At 42.6% G+C, this 16,563-nt stretch overlaps 1 protein-coding gene across 2 annotated transcripts in view; it reads left to right on the top strand.

The window, feature by feature from the left end:
• The window catches only part of nphp4 (nephronophthisis 4), a 209,845-nt gene that overhangs the window by 72,603 nt on the left and 120,679 nt on the right, over positions 1-16,563 (top strand). Inside the window, exon 9 of one of the 2 annotated variants that reach the window (XM_082959999.1) lies at positions 3,791-3,917. In XM_082959999.1, the coding sequence (XP_082816125.1) occupies positions 3,791-3,917 (127 nt within the window). Of the gene's footprint in view, positions 1-3,787; positions 3,918-16,563 lie in introns of both variants that reach the window. The other variant, XM_014135427.3, reaches the window with a different exon arrangement.

Raw genomic sequence — 16,563 nt, 5'->3', positions numbered from 1 at the left:
CACACCGTATTCAACGATTCATCTCTAGACCAATGATCTATATACTGTATCGATAGACAGTAATAGACAAATTACCAATCAAGATTTAGATGCCACATACTACTTTGTATGACTGTGTGCTTGTATAAGGCCACATACCAACATATTAGAAATGTCAGGACACAATATTCAAATCAGCTTTCATGAGTTGGTTCAGTTATTAGTTTAGAATTAGTGAACGCACATCGAACAAAACAAATTCCATTCTAATTTGATGATCATGTGATAATCAAAGTAGGTATTTGTGAGTGGTGTCACACAATTTACCCAACAAAAGGAAACTAAACATCAATTAATCTCGTATCGCCTATAATAAAGCTGTTTGTCTGATGCCACCACATTTATAGCAACTATGTCGGCGTGTCAAGTATGCCCCCCCATCAGATAAAGTGGCCTCCCTGTTTCTATCACCTCCTTGTGTGCATCCCAAATGGCACCATATTCCCTATATAGTGCACTACTTTTGACCAAGGCGCATAGGGCTCTGTTGAAAAGTAGTGGACTCTATAGGGAATAGGGTGCCATTTGGGCTGCACACTGTACATAATAAACCATAATAATCATAATGACACAATACATTATCCGACGCTACCGCCGTTTGTGTTTTAGTTCCTTTTTTAAAGAGGTAGGTAGAAGTCTCTTGTCCCCCCCCCCCCCCCCCGCTGGTCACACAGAATTTGAAAGCGCTGTTATGAATAGCACAGCGTAGGCCGTAATTATTCTGGATATTTTTTTTATTTTTTTGTCGTTTCGCCGAGAAAGAAGCCAACGCTCACACACACACACACACACACACACACACACGACACACAGGGCTGCTCGTGGGCCCAGTTCAAAGCAACGCCTGTTCCAGTCTCCTGGGGGGTTCTGCATGCGGAGAGTAGCGCAACTCGGCTGACCTTCACAACATTTCCTCACTTTGTCAATATGCTGGCAGTCAGGGCTGTATGCAAACTGTGAATGATGAAAATCTAAATAATATGAATGCATGGTTCACATGGGGCCAGTAACACATGGCGCGTGGAGTGGGCACCGCTCAACATCATTGTCATCGGCAGCGATTTTCCTTTTCTCAGAAGAAATGACGCCACTTCACTGTACCTTTTAATACAGTTGCTAGAACAATTGCAAGGAAGTAGGCACAACGCTCAGTTGAACTTTCTTTTTTACAATGATTCTAGAAGCCTTAATGATTTTAACAAATTACATAAAATAGAAACTTTTCAATTGACAAGTGACTGTTGCAGCTATTTCTGTGCCACTACTCTCAGAATAGTTACAATACTGTTGTGTAGTGGATTCTTGGGCAATTTGGATACCTTTCTGTAGTTTGAGGTGCTGGACCGGAGTAAGACTGATTTAGTATTTAGTGTGTAAAATAGGGGTCTTCAACTTTTTGTTTCTAGGGACTCCCGCCTAGGCAAACTGCCGATCCAGGGACCCCCATCATATGTTAGCAAAAAATGTATTTTCACATCTTGGTAGTATCATCAAGGGAATGATAATGGAAAGAACAATTTTAAAATGAATAGTTTTGGTAGAGCCTTTTTCATTATTTTGACATCCCCACATTATAATTGGAAGAGGAAGTGTAAACTCTAGCATAGCCTATTAGCTAGAATGGTAACTCCAAAAACATTTTGGTTAATAGCAGCTGTCTAGCTGGTTAAACAAAGGTTAGCTATGTGTTGGCAAAAATGTATGTCCAAGTCAAGAAAGCTTGCCAGCGGCACTTGCCACGACTGGTACTTGCTTTTGCTTATTCAAAGCCTATGTCAGATACTCCAGTGAGCGTAATTAGCTCAGTATTAGGAGTTGAGAAATAAGGTTGACATAATTAGAAATAATATATTATCCTTTCTTTCTACTATAGGTACACTACCAGTCAAATTTTTAACACCTACTCATTCAAGGGTTTTTCGTTATTATTCTATTTTCTACATTGTAGAATAATAGTGAAGACATCAACACTATGAAATAAATATGAAGTAACCAAAAAAGTGTTCAACAAATCAAAATATATTTTATATTTCAGATTCTTCAAATAGCCACCCCTGTGCCTTGATGACAGCTTTGCACACTCTTGGCATTCTCTCAACCAGCTTCACCTGGAATGTTTTTCCAACGGTCTTGAAGGAGTTCCCACATATGCTGAGCACTTTTTGCCTGCTTTTCCTTCTGTCTGCGGTCCAACTCATCCTAAACCATCTCAATTTGGTTGAGGTCAGGGATTGTGGAGGCCAGGTCATCTGATGCAGCACTCCATCACTCTCCTTCTTGTTCAAATAGCCCTTACACAGCCTGGAGGTGTGTTGGGTCATTGTCCTGTTCAAAAACACATGATAGTCCCACTAAGCCCAAATCAGATATGATGGCGTATCGCTGCAAAAGGCTGTGGTAGCCATGCTGGTTAAGTGTGCCTTGAATTCTAAATAAATCACAGACAGTGTCACCAGCAAAGCACCCCCACACCATAATACCACCTCCATACTTTACGGTGAGAAATACACATGCGGAGATCATTCGTTCACCCACACCACCTCTCACAAAGACACAGCGGTTGGAACCAAAAATCTCCAATTTGGACTCATCAGACCAAAGGACACATTTCCACCGGTCTAATGTCCATTGCTTATGTTTCTTGGCCCAAGCAAGTCTCTTCTTTCTTTGCAGCAATTTGACCATGAAGGTCTGGTCCCCTGAACAGTTGATTGAACTCTGTGAAGAGTTTATTTGGGTTGAAATTTCTGAGGCTGGTAACAATAATGAACTTATCCTCTGCAGCAGAGGTAACTCTGTGTTTTCCATTCCTGTGGCGGTCCTCATGAGAGCCAGTTTCATCATAGCGCTTGATGGTTTTTGCGACTGCACTTGAAGAAACGTTCAGTTCTTGACATTTTCCGTATTGACTGACCTTCATGTCTTAAAGTAATGATGGACTGTCATTTCTCTTTGCTTTGAGTTGTTCTTGCCATTATATGGACTTAGCCCTATTTGGTAAAAGACCATCTTCTGTAAACCCTGGAATGAGTAGGAGTGTCCAAACTTCTGACTGGTACTGTATGTCATGAATCGGCAATAAGTTTGAAAAAATCCAGATGTGATTTTTGGGCCATATCGCCCAGCCCAAGCGCCAAGTTGAAATGATTTGATCTTTCCAATGCTCCTGCCTCCTGCACATAGCCTAACCTTACAGACAGAGAAGTGCCTTGCACTTTGTGTTTAATGTGACACCTGTCTTAGTCATCTAACATCCACAGAACACAGATATAGCTGAACAATGTATAATAGACACACAAGAAGCTGTTCTAAGAAAATCTATCAGTGTCTATTGTGATTCACTCTTTGTCCATCTTGTCTTGATGGATTCTTGTAGAAAATAGTAAAAATAAAGAATAACCCTTGAATGAGTGTTCTAAATCTTGTTGCTAGCGATATTCATAAAAACTTTCTAATAAAATACAAATTCCATGTTTTTAGTTTGTATATTTTTGCCAACCCCCTGCAGTACCTCTGTGGAACCCCTAGAGGACCCCAGGTTGAATACCTGGTGTAGAGCGATTATTATAATTTTTTTATTATTTTATTTGTTATTTTTGTTCCGTTAGCAAGACAAGCTGTCATGTACTGTATGGTGACTGCCACATGGATCACTTGTCCACTCGCAACCCTTGTCCCCTCTCTACTTTCTCTCTCCCTCTTTCTTTTAATGTCTCCCTCTCTTTCTCCATGCGTGCTATCTTTCCAGCAGCTCCAGTCCTAGTCAGAGCCTGGCTCTACGTAGCAGTCTGGAGCTCAAGCTGCCCAGTCACCAGGCTGTGGGGATCGCCCTCCAGCTTGAGTATGTCTTCTCCTCGCCGCTCGTCGGTGACGGAAAGGTAAGAAGGTAGTGTGTATGTGTTCCGGTTCCTTTGTCTGCTCCGTTTAAGAAATCCCCCAGTCAGAGGAACAACAGATCCAAGCACCTTGGACTGAACATCTTTCCCTGTTGGCTGCCCCCCACTTCTCCCTGTCCTGCCAGCCATCCTCTCCTGTCCTTGGAGCATGGATCCATCTCCCCTTGTCTTCTCCCAGAGGAAATTAAAGAGGTATCCTTGGCCAGACAACCTTAGTAAAAGAACAAACACAACACTGGCAGAGAAAAGGAGGGGGAAGAGAGGATAGGTTTCAAGGCAAGCAGCTGAGGAGAACAGAGCCAAGGTAGCCTCTCATCCTTGCTGCCTAGCTCATACACGTGTACACACACACATACACACACAGGGCCTGAGAGCATGGGAAGGATTATCCCCTCCCTATTGAAACAGGGAGGAACCAGGACGAGGGTAGGCACCCGTTATCTACAAAAAGGCTAACTGGAAGAGAAAGAGTCTGTTGGAGAGACATCATCAACACAGAAAGAGAGAAAAATCAACAATCCAAGAATCAAAATGTCCCTAGGGAAGTCATTTACAATGCGGGTGGTTTAGTTAGCTAGACGCAGACGGTATGGCAACACCAAATATTTGGCCAATTATGTGCGTTGGTGGGCTTTAGCCTTGATGCAGTGTGCTAGGGGTGGATGCTCTTAGTGTCTGTGAATGTGCTGTCTCCCGGGCTAATGAGCCACCAATTAAAACCGAAATAATAACAAGCATTCCACTCCATGTACACAGTAAACTGTAGGCCTGCACTCACTCACTCACTCACTCACTCACTGTCTGCGTCCCAAATGGCATCATATTCCCTACATATGATGCAATAGTTTTGACCAGGGCACATAGGGCTCTGGTCATAAGTAGTGCACTATATAGGGAATAGAGGGTAATTTAGGACGCAGCCACTTACTGACACCATCCTCACAATCTCACCACTCGAGAGCTAGTCAGACTTTTACTGTTGATGTAAACAGGTTCTCCGTTGACTTGCCTGCTTGGATAATGCTTCATGGTTCAAAAACTGATTTAAAAAAAAACAAACATTTGGTACACACAGAGAGAGATGCAAAGAGTGCGAGAGAGAGATCCAAAGAGTGCGAGAGAGTGAGAGATGCAAAAAGTGCGAGAGAGAGTGAGATGCAAAGAGTGAGAGTGAGATGCAAAGAGTGAGAGAGAGATGCAAAGAGTGAGAGAGAGATGCAAAGAGTGAGAGAGAGATGCAAAGAGTGAGAGAGAGATGCAAAGAGTGAGAGAGAGATGCAAAGAGTGCGAGAGAGATGCAAAGAGTGCGAGAGAGAGAGAGAGAGATGCAAAGAGTGCGAGAGAGAGAGATGCAGAGTGCGAGAGAGAGAGATGCAGAGTGCGAGAGAGAGAGATGCAGAGTGCGAGAGAGAGAGAGAGATGCAAAGAGTGCGAGAGAGAGAGAGAGATGCAAAGAGTGCGAGAGAGAGAGAGAGAGGATGCAAAGAGTGCGAGAGAGAGAGAGAGGGATGCAAAGAGTGCGAGAGAGAGAGAGAGATGCAAAGAGTGCGAGAGAGAGAGAGGGGATGCAAAGAGTGCGAGAGAGAGAGAGAGGGTGCAAAGAGTGCGAGAGAGAGAGAGGGATGCAAAGAGTGCGAGAGAGGAGAGGATGCAAAGAGTGCGAGAGAGAGAGAGGGGATGCAAAGAGTGCGAGAGAGAGAGAGATGCAAAGAGTGCGAGAGAGAGAGAGATGCAAAGAGTGCGAGAGAGAGAGATGCAAAGAGTGCGAGAGAGAGAGAGGGATGCAAAGAGTGCGAGAGAGAGAGAGAGGGATGCAAAGAGTGCGAGAGAGAGAGAGGGATGCAAAGAGTGCGAGAGAGAGAGAGATGCAAAGAGTGCGAGAGAGATGCAAAGATGGCGAGAGAGAGAGCGAGAGAGATGCAAAGATGGCGAGAGAGATGCAAAGATGGCGAGAGAGAGAGCGAGAGAGATGCAAAGATGGCGAGAGAGAGAGACACAACAAGCAAGAAAACAGACAGTTACTGTGGAAACAGGTGGCCTGTATACGCTAGCCTGTATCGATCCTATCCCCTATCTCTTGCACACTGCCCAAAGTCACATATGTCACTCAGCGGAGAAGATAGACAAGAAGTGTTGGTGACATGTCAAACCCCCTCACCCAACAGCACCACACCTCATGAATATTCCATGAGGTAAGATCTATTTTGCAAGAGGGAGGCAGGGAGCTTAATTGCAGTCAGCGGTGCGTAGGTATATTTAGAGCTCTGTCATGATCCGCCTGAGGGTGAGTGATGAGGGGAGCTGGTAGGTATCGCCACCTGAGGATGGGGGAAGGCGCGGGGGGAGGGGGGGGGGGGGGGCTGTGACCCGCTCCAAGGTTCAGGGAGGTCTGGAATATTGATGGGGTCTGTTATCTCTCCATCGATGGGGAACGGAGGAGTGAGAGCAACAACGACCCTGTGTATCGATGTCAAACTCCTCAGATAACACATATTTTGATACTCTGTCTCTGTGCTGCAAGTGGCAAGCTGCCTTCTAGCTTTGTTCAGCTGTCATGTAGATGAGTTCTCACATTTGATGGTGTCGTTCGTAACTTATACAGTTTATGTGTTCATAGTACCACAGTTTCTGTCATTAAGGACATTTCAGCCTTTTGGCAGCGTGGTTTCGAGCCCCACTTTCATCCATCAAGTTAATTCACTGTTCTACCATATTCAAGTATTCCTTGTGCATTGTCTATGTTTGTACTCTTTGACCAAATTGCCAAAACCCCAATTATCCTGTATTCATAAGTTGGTTCCTGTTATGACCGTGTATGTGTTTTGCTTACTTTTGTGAGTATACCAAACATTAGGAACACCTTCCTAATATTGAGTTGGGGCATGCATGGACTCTACAAGGTGTCGAAAGGGTTGACTCCAATCCTTCCCACAGTTGTGTCAAGTTGGCTGGATGTCCTTTGGGTGGTGGACAATTCTTGACACACTGGAAACTGTTGAGCATGAAAAACCCAGCAGTGTTGCAGCTCTTGACACAAACCGGTGCTCCTTGCACCTACTATCATACTCAGTTCAAAGGCACTTAACTATTCACCCTCTAAATGGCATACACAATCTACAGTATTTCTCAATTGTCTCAAGGCATAAAAATCCTTCTTTAACCGGTGTCCTCCCCTTCATCTACACTGATTTGAAGTGGATTCAACAAGTGACATCAATAAGTGATCATAGCTTTCACCTGGATTCACCTGGTCAGTCTATATCATGGGAACAGTAGGTGTTCTTAATGTTTTTCTTAAGTTTCTTTCCAATTTTTACCATATTTTTATCACTGTCTTTAATGGCAAGCTCTTAGACAAAGTGTCATAGACAAAACTAGAATAGTGTTTGGCATTTGGGCCTCACCCATGAAACAGTGATGCATTGGGTGCCTTGACATTCTCCCCTAAAATGTACTCTTGTGTCCATTAATGTTTATTCTGTCCACCTTCCATCATACTTTGGCTTTCTCATAAAGCTCTGCCAGGTCACTAGGTGGAGTTTTATAGGGCAAATTAGGCCTAATACATATGCATTTCCACTTTGTGGCCATTTTAGTATCTGGTCTGCTTTTGCTGCTGCTGGACTCGACTGAAATGTAGTCGAATTCTTTCTTTGATCTGTTCTGATGGATTTGCAGAGCAAGGTAGTGGTGGTGGTGGAGTAAACAACTTTTAAAATGCTTTCACTCAGATGGTAACACAACGCAATCGGGTACCAATCGCTCAACAGTGACTCTCCGACCAAACTGCCACAGTTCACACGCTCTGATCACCTCCAACACTGCATCACTCACCAGCTGCAGATTGAAAAGTGAGACAAAGTCTTGACTCGTCCTGAGGGTGCGGATGACGTCCTTCATTTCGCAAGAACTTATTTGGCCCCTCAGCCTCCCCCCAGCCCCCCAAAAGGAAAACCTTGCTGTGTCATTGTTGTTCTCCTCATTTGATTTTTAATTGCAGAGTTTCCTCAGCTGGCTGGCGGCCCCCACCCCCCCAGGTCTCTATTTTTTTCCCTTTCTCCCTGAGAGTGTTTAAGCCCACATTTTTTATGTTTCCGTCAGTGGAGGGAACGAGTGAGACAGAGGAAGGGAGGGAAAGAGCGAGAGATGAGAGGCATGGGAGCTGGTTGTGCTAGGCTCCTCCGGGCACTGAGGTTGACGAACTTCAAACAAGCAAATTTGCCTGCAGTCAAACGGATCGACTGCCCACTCTCTGCTCCTCAAGGGCCTGCATTACTCAGCAAGCTTCAGTCAGCTTACTATGTCTTCGTAGCCTTCATAGGGGCCTTCATAGGGGCCTTCATAGGCTTCAGATAGACACAGAGGGAGGGTCCCCCCACCTCTACTTTACTTAAAGGAAAACTCTACTCAAAAACGAATATATATATATATATATATATATATATATATATATATATATATATATATATATATATATATATATATATATATTATATATGTATATATATATATATATATATATATATATATATGTGTGTATGTATGTATATATACATATATGTATCTATATATGTAGTGTAGTATCACTCAACAGTGGAGTAATGAAAAGGAAAAAAAAAAACAATATTGTTGATGCAGTCTACTGTTGATACAGTCCCATTTTTTTCATTAGTCCACTGTTGATACAGTCCCAAAATGTCATGATGATGTGGCAAGTGACACTTTGCTTCTTGAAAGTCCAATATCTTGAAAACTTGACTGTTGACATGCAAAACATTTTGGGACTGTTGTTTTTGGGTGGATTTTTCCTTTAACCGCACAGGAGGAAGGTCTGAGACACAGAATGTTGGAGAGCAAGGAAAACGTGTGCAGAAAACGTGTAATTACCCGCCTTGGTATACTCTGTAATTACCGTCTGCCACAATGTGTTATATTATAGTGATAGTGCAGTGGTAATTCTTGGTCTCTGGTACCATAGTATTATTGTAATTACTTCGCTGTCTGATGAAAGCCTCGTAACAACATTTCTGCCAATTTATTTTTTGATTTTTTTACATTTATTGAAAGTAAAAACTCCCCTCAATGTACTCTGAACATTTCATGACTCTAGGACCAGGAAAATGTGTGGAAACTAAGCTTTATATCCGTGGCAAATAATTTGAAAGATGCATATCTCCTCCTACATACAGAATTTTTGCGTTAGGCATTTGTTCATGATGATGATCGGGATAATGGTAGTTTTGTGATAAATGCACTGTTTTTTGGGGGGGGAAAAGTATAATAATTCTAAACTAACGATCCCAAATTTGTTTAAACGTTCAAACATCACTCCCATAAATTATACACAATATTATGTTACCCTAATGTGCAATATTAAAGTGGGGCAATTCTTAAGTGTACAGTGCCTTCAGAAAGTTTTCAGACCCCTTGACTTTTTTTCACATTTTGTTACATTACAGCCTTATTCTAAAATTGATTCAGTTGTTTTTTCCCCTCATCAATCTACACACAATACCCCATAATGACAAAGAAAAACAGGTTTTTAGATATTTTGGCGAATTTCTAAAAGATCTGAAATATCAGCATTGATTCTTCTTAGGTATGACACAAAAGCTTGACATATTTTTGTTGTATTTTCAGGTTTCTCCATACATGTTAGATCAGGTTCAAGTCCGGGCTCTGGCTGGGCCACTCAAGGACATTCAGAGACTTGTCCCGAAGTCTCTCCTGCGTTGTCTTGGCTGTGTGCTTAGAGTCGTTGTCCTGTTGGAAGGTGAACCTTCGCCACAGTCTGAGGTCCTGAGCACTCTGGAGCAGATTTTCATCAAGGATCTCTCTGTACTTTGCTCCGTTCGTCTTTCCCTCGATCCTGACTAGTCTCCCAGTCCCTGTTGCTGAAAAACATCCCCACAGCATGACGCTGCCACCACCATGCTTCACCGTAGGGATGGTGCCAGGTTTCCTCCAGATGTGACGCTTGGCATTCAGGCCAAAGAGTTCAATCTTGGTTTCATCAGACCAGATAATCTTTAGATACCTTTTGGCAAACTCCAAGCAGGCTGTGATGTGCCTTTTACTGAGGAGTAGCTTCCGTCTGGCCACTACCATCAAGACCTGATTGGTAGAGTGCTGCAGAGATGGTTGTCCTTCTGGAAGATTCTCCTATCTCCACAGAGGAAATCTAGAGCTCTGTCAGAGTGACCATCAGGTTCTTGGTCACCTCCCTGACCAAGGCCCTTCTCCCCCGATTGCTCAGTTTGGCCAGGCGGCTAGCTCTAGGAAGTGTCTTGGTGGTACCAAACTTCTTCCATTTAAGAATGATGGAGGCCACTGTGTTCTTGGGGACCTTCAATGCTGCAGAAATTTTTTGGTACCCTTCCCCAGATCTGTGCCTTGACACAATGCTGTCTCGGAGCACTACGGTCAATTCCTTCAACCTCGTGGCTTGGTTTTTGCTCTGACATCAACTGTGGGACCTTATATAGACAGGTGTGTGCCTTTCCAAATCATGTCCAATCAATTTAATTTACCACAGCTGGGTTCCAATCAAGTTGAAGAAACACCTCAAGGATAATCAGTGGAAACAGGATGCCACCTGAGCTCAATTTCGAATCTCATAGCAAAGGGTCTGAATATTTATATAAATAAGGTATTTCAGTTATTTTTTTGCAAACATTTTAAAAACATGTTTTCGCTTTGCCATTATGGTGTATTGTGTGTCGATTGCTGTGTATTTTTTAATTTATTTAATCAATGTTAGAATAAGGCTGTAACAAAATGTGAAAAAAGTCAAGCGGTCTGAATACTTTCCAAAGGCACTGTAGATGTATAATCTCTTTGCAAAAATTTAGATGCTGTATTTTAATATGCTCCCTTTCTTGGACATCATGACCTTTAATGTCACCGAGGGGAGATTGTCTATGACTGCTGTATAGATATTATAAACTTTATATTACACACTCAACATAATACGTACTTTGTATGTTACCCATGTCATACACATTGTGCACGTTTCAAATAGCCACATACAGCGCCTTCAGTAAGTATTCAGACCTCTTGACTTATTCCACATTTTGTTGTAACAGCCTGAATTTAAATGGGTTAAATAAATACAAAATCACACCCATCTACACCCAATACCCCATAATGATAAAGTGAAAACATGTTTTTATAAATGTATTGAAAATGAAATAAAGAAATATCTAATTTACATAAGTATTCACACCCCTGAGTCAATACATATTAGAATCACCTTTGTTAGTGATTAAAGCTCAAAGTCGTTCTGGGTGAGACTCAATATTTGCACTTTTTTTCTTCTTCAAATTCTTCAAGCTCTGTCAAATTTGTTGTTGATTATTGCTAGACCACCATTTCAAGTCTTGCCATTTGTTTTTTTAAAAGCCGATTTTAAGTAAAAAAAAAAAAAACTGTAACTAGGCTTTTCAGGAACATTCAATGTTGTCTTGGTAAGCAACTCCAGTGTAGATTTGGCCTTGTGTTTTAGGTTATTGTCCTGCTGAAAGGTGAATTTGTTTCCCAGTGTCTGTTGGAAAGCAGACTGAACCAGGTTTCCTCTAGGATTTTTCCTCTGCTTAGCTCTATTCTGTTTCCCTAGTCCTTGCCAATGACACGCATACCCATAACATGATGCAGCCACTACCATGCTTGAAATATGAAGAATGGTACTGTACTCAGTGATGTGCTTTGTTGGATTTGCCCCAAACATAACACAACATAACATAACACTTTGTATTCAGGACATAAAGTTCATTACTTTGCCACATTGTTTGCAGTTTTACTTTAGTGCCTTATTGCAAACAGGATGCATGTTTTGGATATTTTTATTCTGTATAGTCTTCCTTTTTTTCACTGTCATTTAGGTTAGTATTGTGGAATAACTAAAATGTTGTTGATCCGTCATCAGTGTTCTCCTATCACAGCCATTATACTCTGTAACTGTTTTAAAGTCACCATTGGCCTCATGGTTGAATACTTTCATACTTCAGACATTTCAGCTTTTTATTTTGAATTAACCAGTAAAAATGTATAAACACAATTCCGCTTTTCATTATTGGGAATTGTGTGTAGGCCAGTGACAAATCGCAATTTTAATACATTTTAAATTCAGGATGTAACACAACAGCATATGTGGATAAGTCGAGCGGTGTGAATACTTTATGAAGGCAATGTAAATACACATCAACCTTGAGAATGAGATTAAAAACTTAAGTGGAAATATTTTCGTAAGTAGTGGTAAAAGGCCAAAATTAAATAAAAAATCATGCATTTGAAGTGAACCCTACATTTTCACCAATAGAATCAAACAATTTCACTTCCAACCAGCCATGAAAAGTGCATGAAAATACCCAGCACAGTACATCACATATGTATGTGGGTTAATCATATATGTCATCCTTGGACTACTGCACTGTAGGTTTCCATCTACAGTATAGCTATATGACTAGAACGGGGGACTGACACACGGCCGCGTCGACGGCTCCTAATTTCATTCTGTCAACACCAATTTAGCCTTGCTATTCCCCACCCTCGCTCCGCTCCCTTCAATCACCGCCTTTATCAAACGCAGTTAGCTGCGGCACAGTTTGTCAATTGAGCCATGCAACACAGTCATATAAAGCCTAATGTAAGACGATGGCGCTTATTGTTGTCTGCCTCCGTCTGACAGGCACTAGCTCATTTCTAATGGAGGTTGGTCTGGGAGAAGGCAGGCGTGCTGGCCATGTGTTCCTGTCCTTTTGCCTCGAAGCAATTTGTTGGAAAATCGTGACAGCTGCAGTTATCCAGGACGTTGACACGAGGAACGAGTGACTGCGCCAGGTCACAGACTGAGAGGCTGTAGCAGAATAGCGGTGGTGGCGTCTGTCATGAGGACCTGTTTCATCCTCCCCTCCTCGTCTCTCATCCTTGTCGTTGTTTCGCTCGCTGAGGCACACACCCAAATCAGTAATTAATCACCAAGGCTGTTACACTGCAGTAAACTGGGTGTCAGGGAATAGAAGGGGGCCTGACAGTTGTGACACGCAGGCTGTTGAGAAACTGCTTTGTGTTGAGGAGGCTGAGAGAAGCTGAAAGCTAGCTTCTGGTAATGAATGTGCCACTAGTCACGTCTGATTTCAGGTAATCTTTGACCCTGGCTGGGTGACTGGCACGCTTGATTAGAGTGTCTGAGGAAGTGTAACCATTAACGTGTGACCTTTCTGATTCCTCCAAAAGTGATTTAAACATGAGAGCACCCGGCTGCGTGCACACACACACACACACACACACACACACACACACACACACACACACACACAAGGGCGCACACACACAAGGGCGCACAGTGACACAGGGTGGTTATGTGTCTGCAGCTCATTTCAGACAGCCACCACCCAGCTCACTCAATTTTAACTATGCAGTTAACTATGCGAGCACCACACGCGCGCACACACACAGCAGGAGGCCTCCTAAGGAAAGTGACATCTACATCAACTCAAAGTCCAGGAAATGAGAGTGAAAGTAGTAATCTTCTGCTTGTTTTGGTAATGGTAGATTGTAGCCGGCTGAATATACAGTATGTGGATGGTTTCCTCTTGACTGTGGCTTAGTAATTAAAGCTCAGATCTAATATTTTCATTAGTTTAGTTTGTATATTTCTTTCTGTATCTATTCATGTATTTGTATCTATATTTCTAATATGATTGCAAAGGGATAGAATGTTAACAACAACATCAGATCAGGAACCACTGACATTGGTGCCAGTGGTTGTTAAAGGTGTTTGGTATGGCTGCTCCTCTGTGCCTTAGAGACTCTTGTTTGGATTTTAATTGGATTGCAGTGCAGGTACACTTTGTATGGATCGTTGTGTGTGTTTTCTGTGACTTCTCTTAAGAAGACGCGCGTCCCTGCAGGCTTTAATGATGTTTGCTGAATGAAAACCTCTTTAAATCTCTCCATTCACATGCTCATTAAAAAATTGCCTCTTACAATAACCCCCCCTCTTGCCCTAACCCCGGTTGTCTGGCTGCCTGGCTTTCTGGATGAGATGCATGTCAAGACTCAAGAGTCTTCAGGTTAGTGTGGGCCCTAGCGTGAAAGAAAAAAAAAAAAAACAGGTTGTTTTGTTCCGCCTCTCAAATGTCACATAAATGTTAATTAAATGTTAATCAAACATCATACACATAGTAATGTCATCAGGATTTTGAAAGGATGTATTTAGCTTATTCGGCTGATACTGGAGGTAATTTCTCCCTGGGGTTTTATCTCCACGCGGAGGGAAGCGGCTGGAAGAGAACAGCAGAGACCACGATGCTGGAGACACAATGCTTGGCCTAATTAAAATGAATGTCAGCTTTCCCCACTGAGAAGTGCATCAATCTCCCCTGATGGGCCCGGAGTGAGTCTTACCCTGTGAGAGCGTGCCAGCGAAGCCATCCTTTTCCAGACGGGTACATGCCGCCTTGGCAATGAGTGAGAGGGGACCGATGTTTGTGTGCCTAATGGACGCCATGTGGCCGGGCCCTAGTTCTGAAGCCTGCTGCCAGTGTAGAAAAGCTATGCCCTGGCTGGCCCATTTGCTTACTCCACATGGAAGGCGTCAGAATTGCTAACTGCCCTGTGGAGACGTTCACTGCCTATCACGACTGACAATGAACCCGGGGAGAACAAACATTGTCCACATGCAAGTTTGTTTCAAGATTTTATTGTATTGTGCACTATTACATTGAAATGCATTTCTGTAATACCCTTTCCCAACAATGCAGTAGTACCATAATATATACACTACCGTTCAAAAGTTTGGGGTCACTTAGAAATGTCTTGTTTTTGAAAGAAAAATATTTTTTTTGTCCATTAAAATAACATCAAATTGATCAGAAATACAGTGTAGACGTTGTAAATGACTATTGTAGCTGGAAACAGCAGATTTTTTAAAAATGGAATATCTACATAGGTGTACAGAGGCCCATTATCAGCAACGATCACTCCTGTGTTCCAATGGCACGTTGTGTTAGCTAATCCAAGTTTATCATTTTAAATAGCTAATTGATCATTAGAAAACCCTTTTGCAATTATGTTAGCACAGCTGAAAACTGTTGTCCGAATTAAAGAAGCAATAAAACTGTCCTCCTTTAGACTAGTTGAGTATCTTTCTTCTGAAAGTCCTTTCTTCTGAAACTCGTCAGTCTATTCTTGTTCTGAGAAATTAAGGCTATTCCATGCGAGAAATTGCTAAGAAACTGAAGATCTCGTACAACGCTGTGTACTACTCCCGTCATAGAACAGAGCAAACTGGCTCTAACCAGAATAGAAAGAGGAGTGGGAGCAAGAGGACAAGTACATTAGTGTCTAGTTTGAGAAACAGACGCCTCACAACTGGCAGCTTCATTAAATAGTACCCGCAAAACACCAGTCTCAACGTCAACAGTGAAGAGGCGACTCGGGGATGCTGGCCTTCTAGGCAGAGATGCAAAGAAAAAGCCATATCTCAGACTGGCCAATAAAAATAAAAGATTAAGATGGGCAAAAGAACACAGACACTGGACAGAGGAACTCTGCCTAGAAGGCCAGCATCCCGGAGTCGTCTCTTCACTGCTGACATTGAGACTGGTGTTTTGCGGGTTGATTTTATTAGCACTCTCAGCGCCCTCTTGATTTTAGTGCTACAGGGCGGTAGTCATTGTGGCAGGTAGCCTTATAGTTCTTGGTGAGCTTTAGACGTGGGGATAACGGACTGTGACAAGAGGTTGCCTGCCAATGAATATGCCTGTCGCGGCGTTACGAGTGTTGACCTGATTTAAAAACCTTACTCATGGCCTCTGAGAGCGAGATCACTCAGTCCCCTGGGTCAGCGTTGTGGTGTGCAAGTGTTACTCGTTTCTGTATATCTTATCAAATCAAATTGTATTGGTCACATACAGATAGTTAGCAGATGTTAATGCGAGTGTAGCGAAATACTTGTGCTTCTAGTTCCGACCATGCAGTAATATCTAACAAGTAATCGACTACCTTATACACACAAGTGTAAAGGAATGAATAATATGTACATAAAAATATATGGATGCGCAATGGCCGAACGGCATAGGCAAGATGCAGTAGATGGTATAGAGTACTGTATATACATATGAGATGAGTAATGTAGGGTATGTAAACATGATATAAAGTAGCATTGTTTTAAGTGACTAGTGATAGATTTATTTCATCCAATTTTTTATTATTAAAGTGGCTAGAGATTTGAGTCAGTATGTTGGCAGCAGCCACTCAATGTTAGTGATGGCTGTTTAACAGTCTGGCCTTGAGATAGAAGCTGTTTTTCAGTCTCTCGGTCCAAGATTTGATGCACCTGTACTGGCCTCGCCTTCTGGATGATAGCAGGGTGAACAGGCAGTGGCTCGGGTGGTTGTTGTCCTTGATGATCTTTTTGGCCTTCCTGTGACATCGGGTGGTGTAGGTGTCTTGGAGGGCAGGTAGTTTGCCCCCGGTGATGTGTTGTGCAGACCTTACTACCCTCTGGAGAGCCTTGCGGTTGTGGGCGGAGCAGTTGCCGTACCAGGCGGTGATACAGCCCGACAGGATGCTCTCAATTGTGCATCTGTAAACATTTGAGTGTTTTTGGTGACAAGCCAAATTT

The sequence above is a fragment of the Salmo salar genome, chromosome 13, assembly GCF_965601325.2.
Source record: "Salmo salar chromosome 13, fSalSal1, whole genome shotgun sequence".
Taxonomy (NCBI): domain Eukaryota; kingdom Metazoa; phylum Chordata; class Actinopteri; order Salmoniformes; family Salmonidae; genus Salmo; species Salmo salar.
The sequence above is the reverse complement of the archived record's forward strand: the minus strand, read 5'-3'. Positions and strand labels throughout refer to the sequence as shown.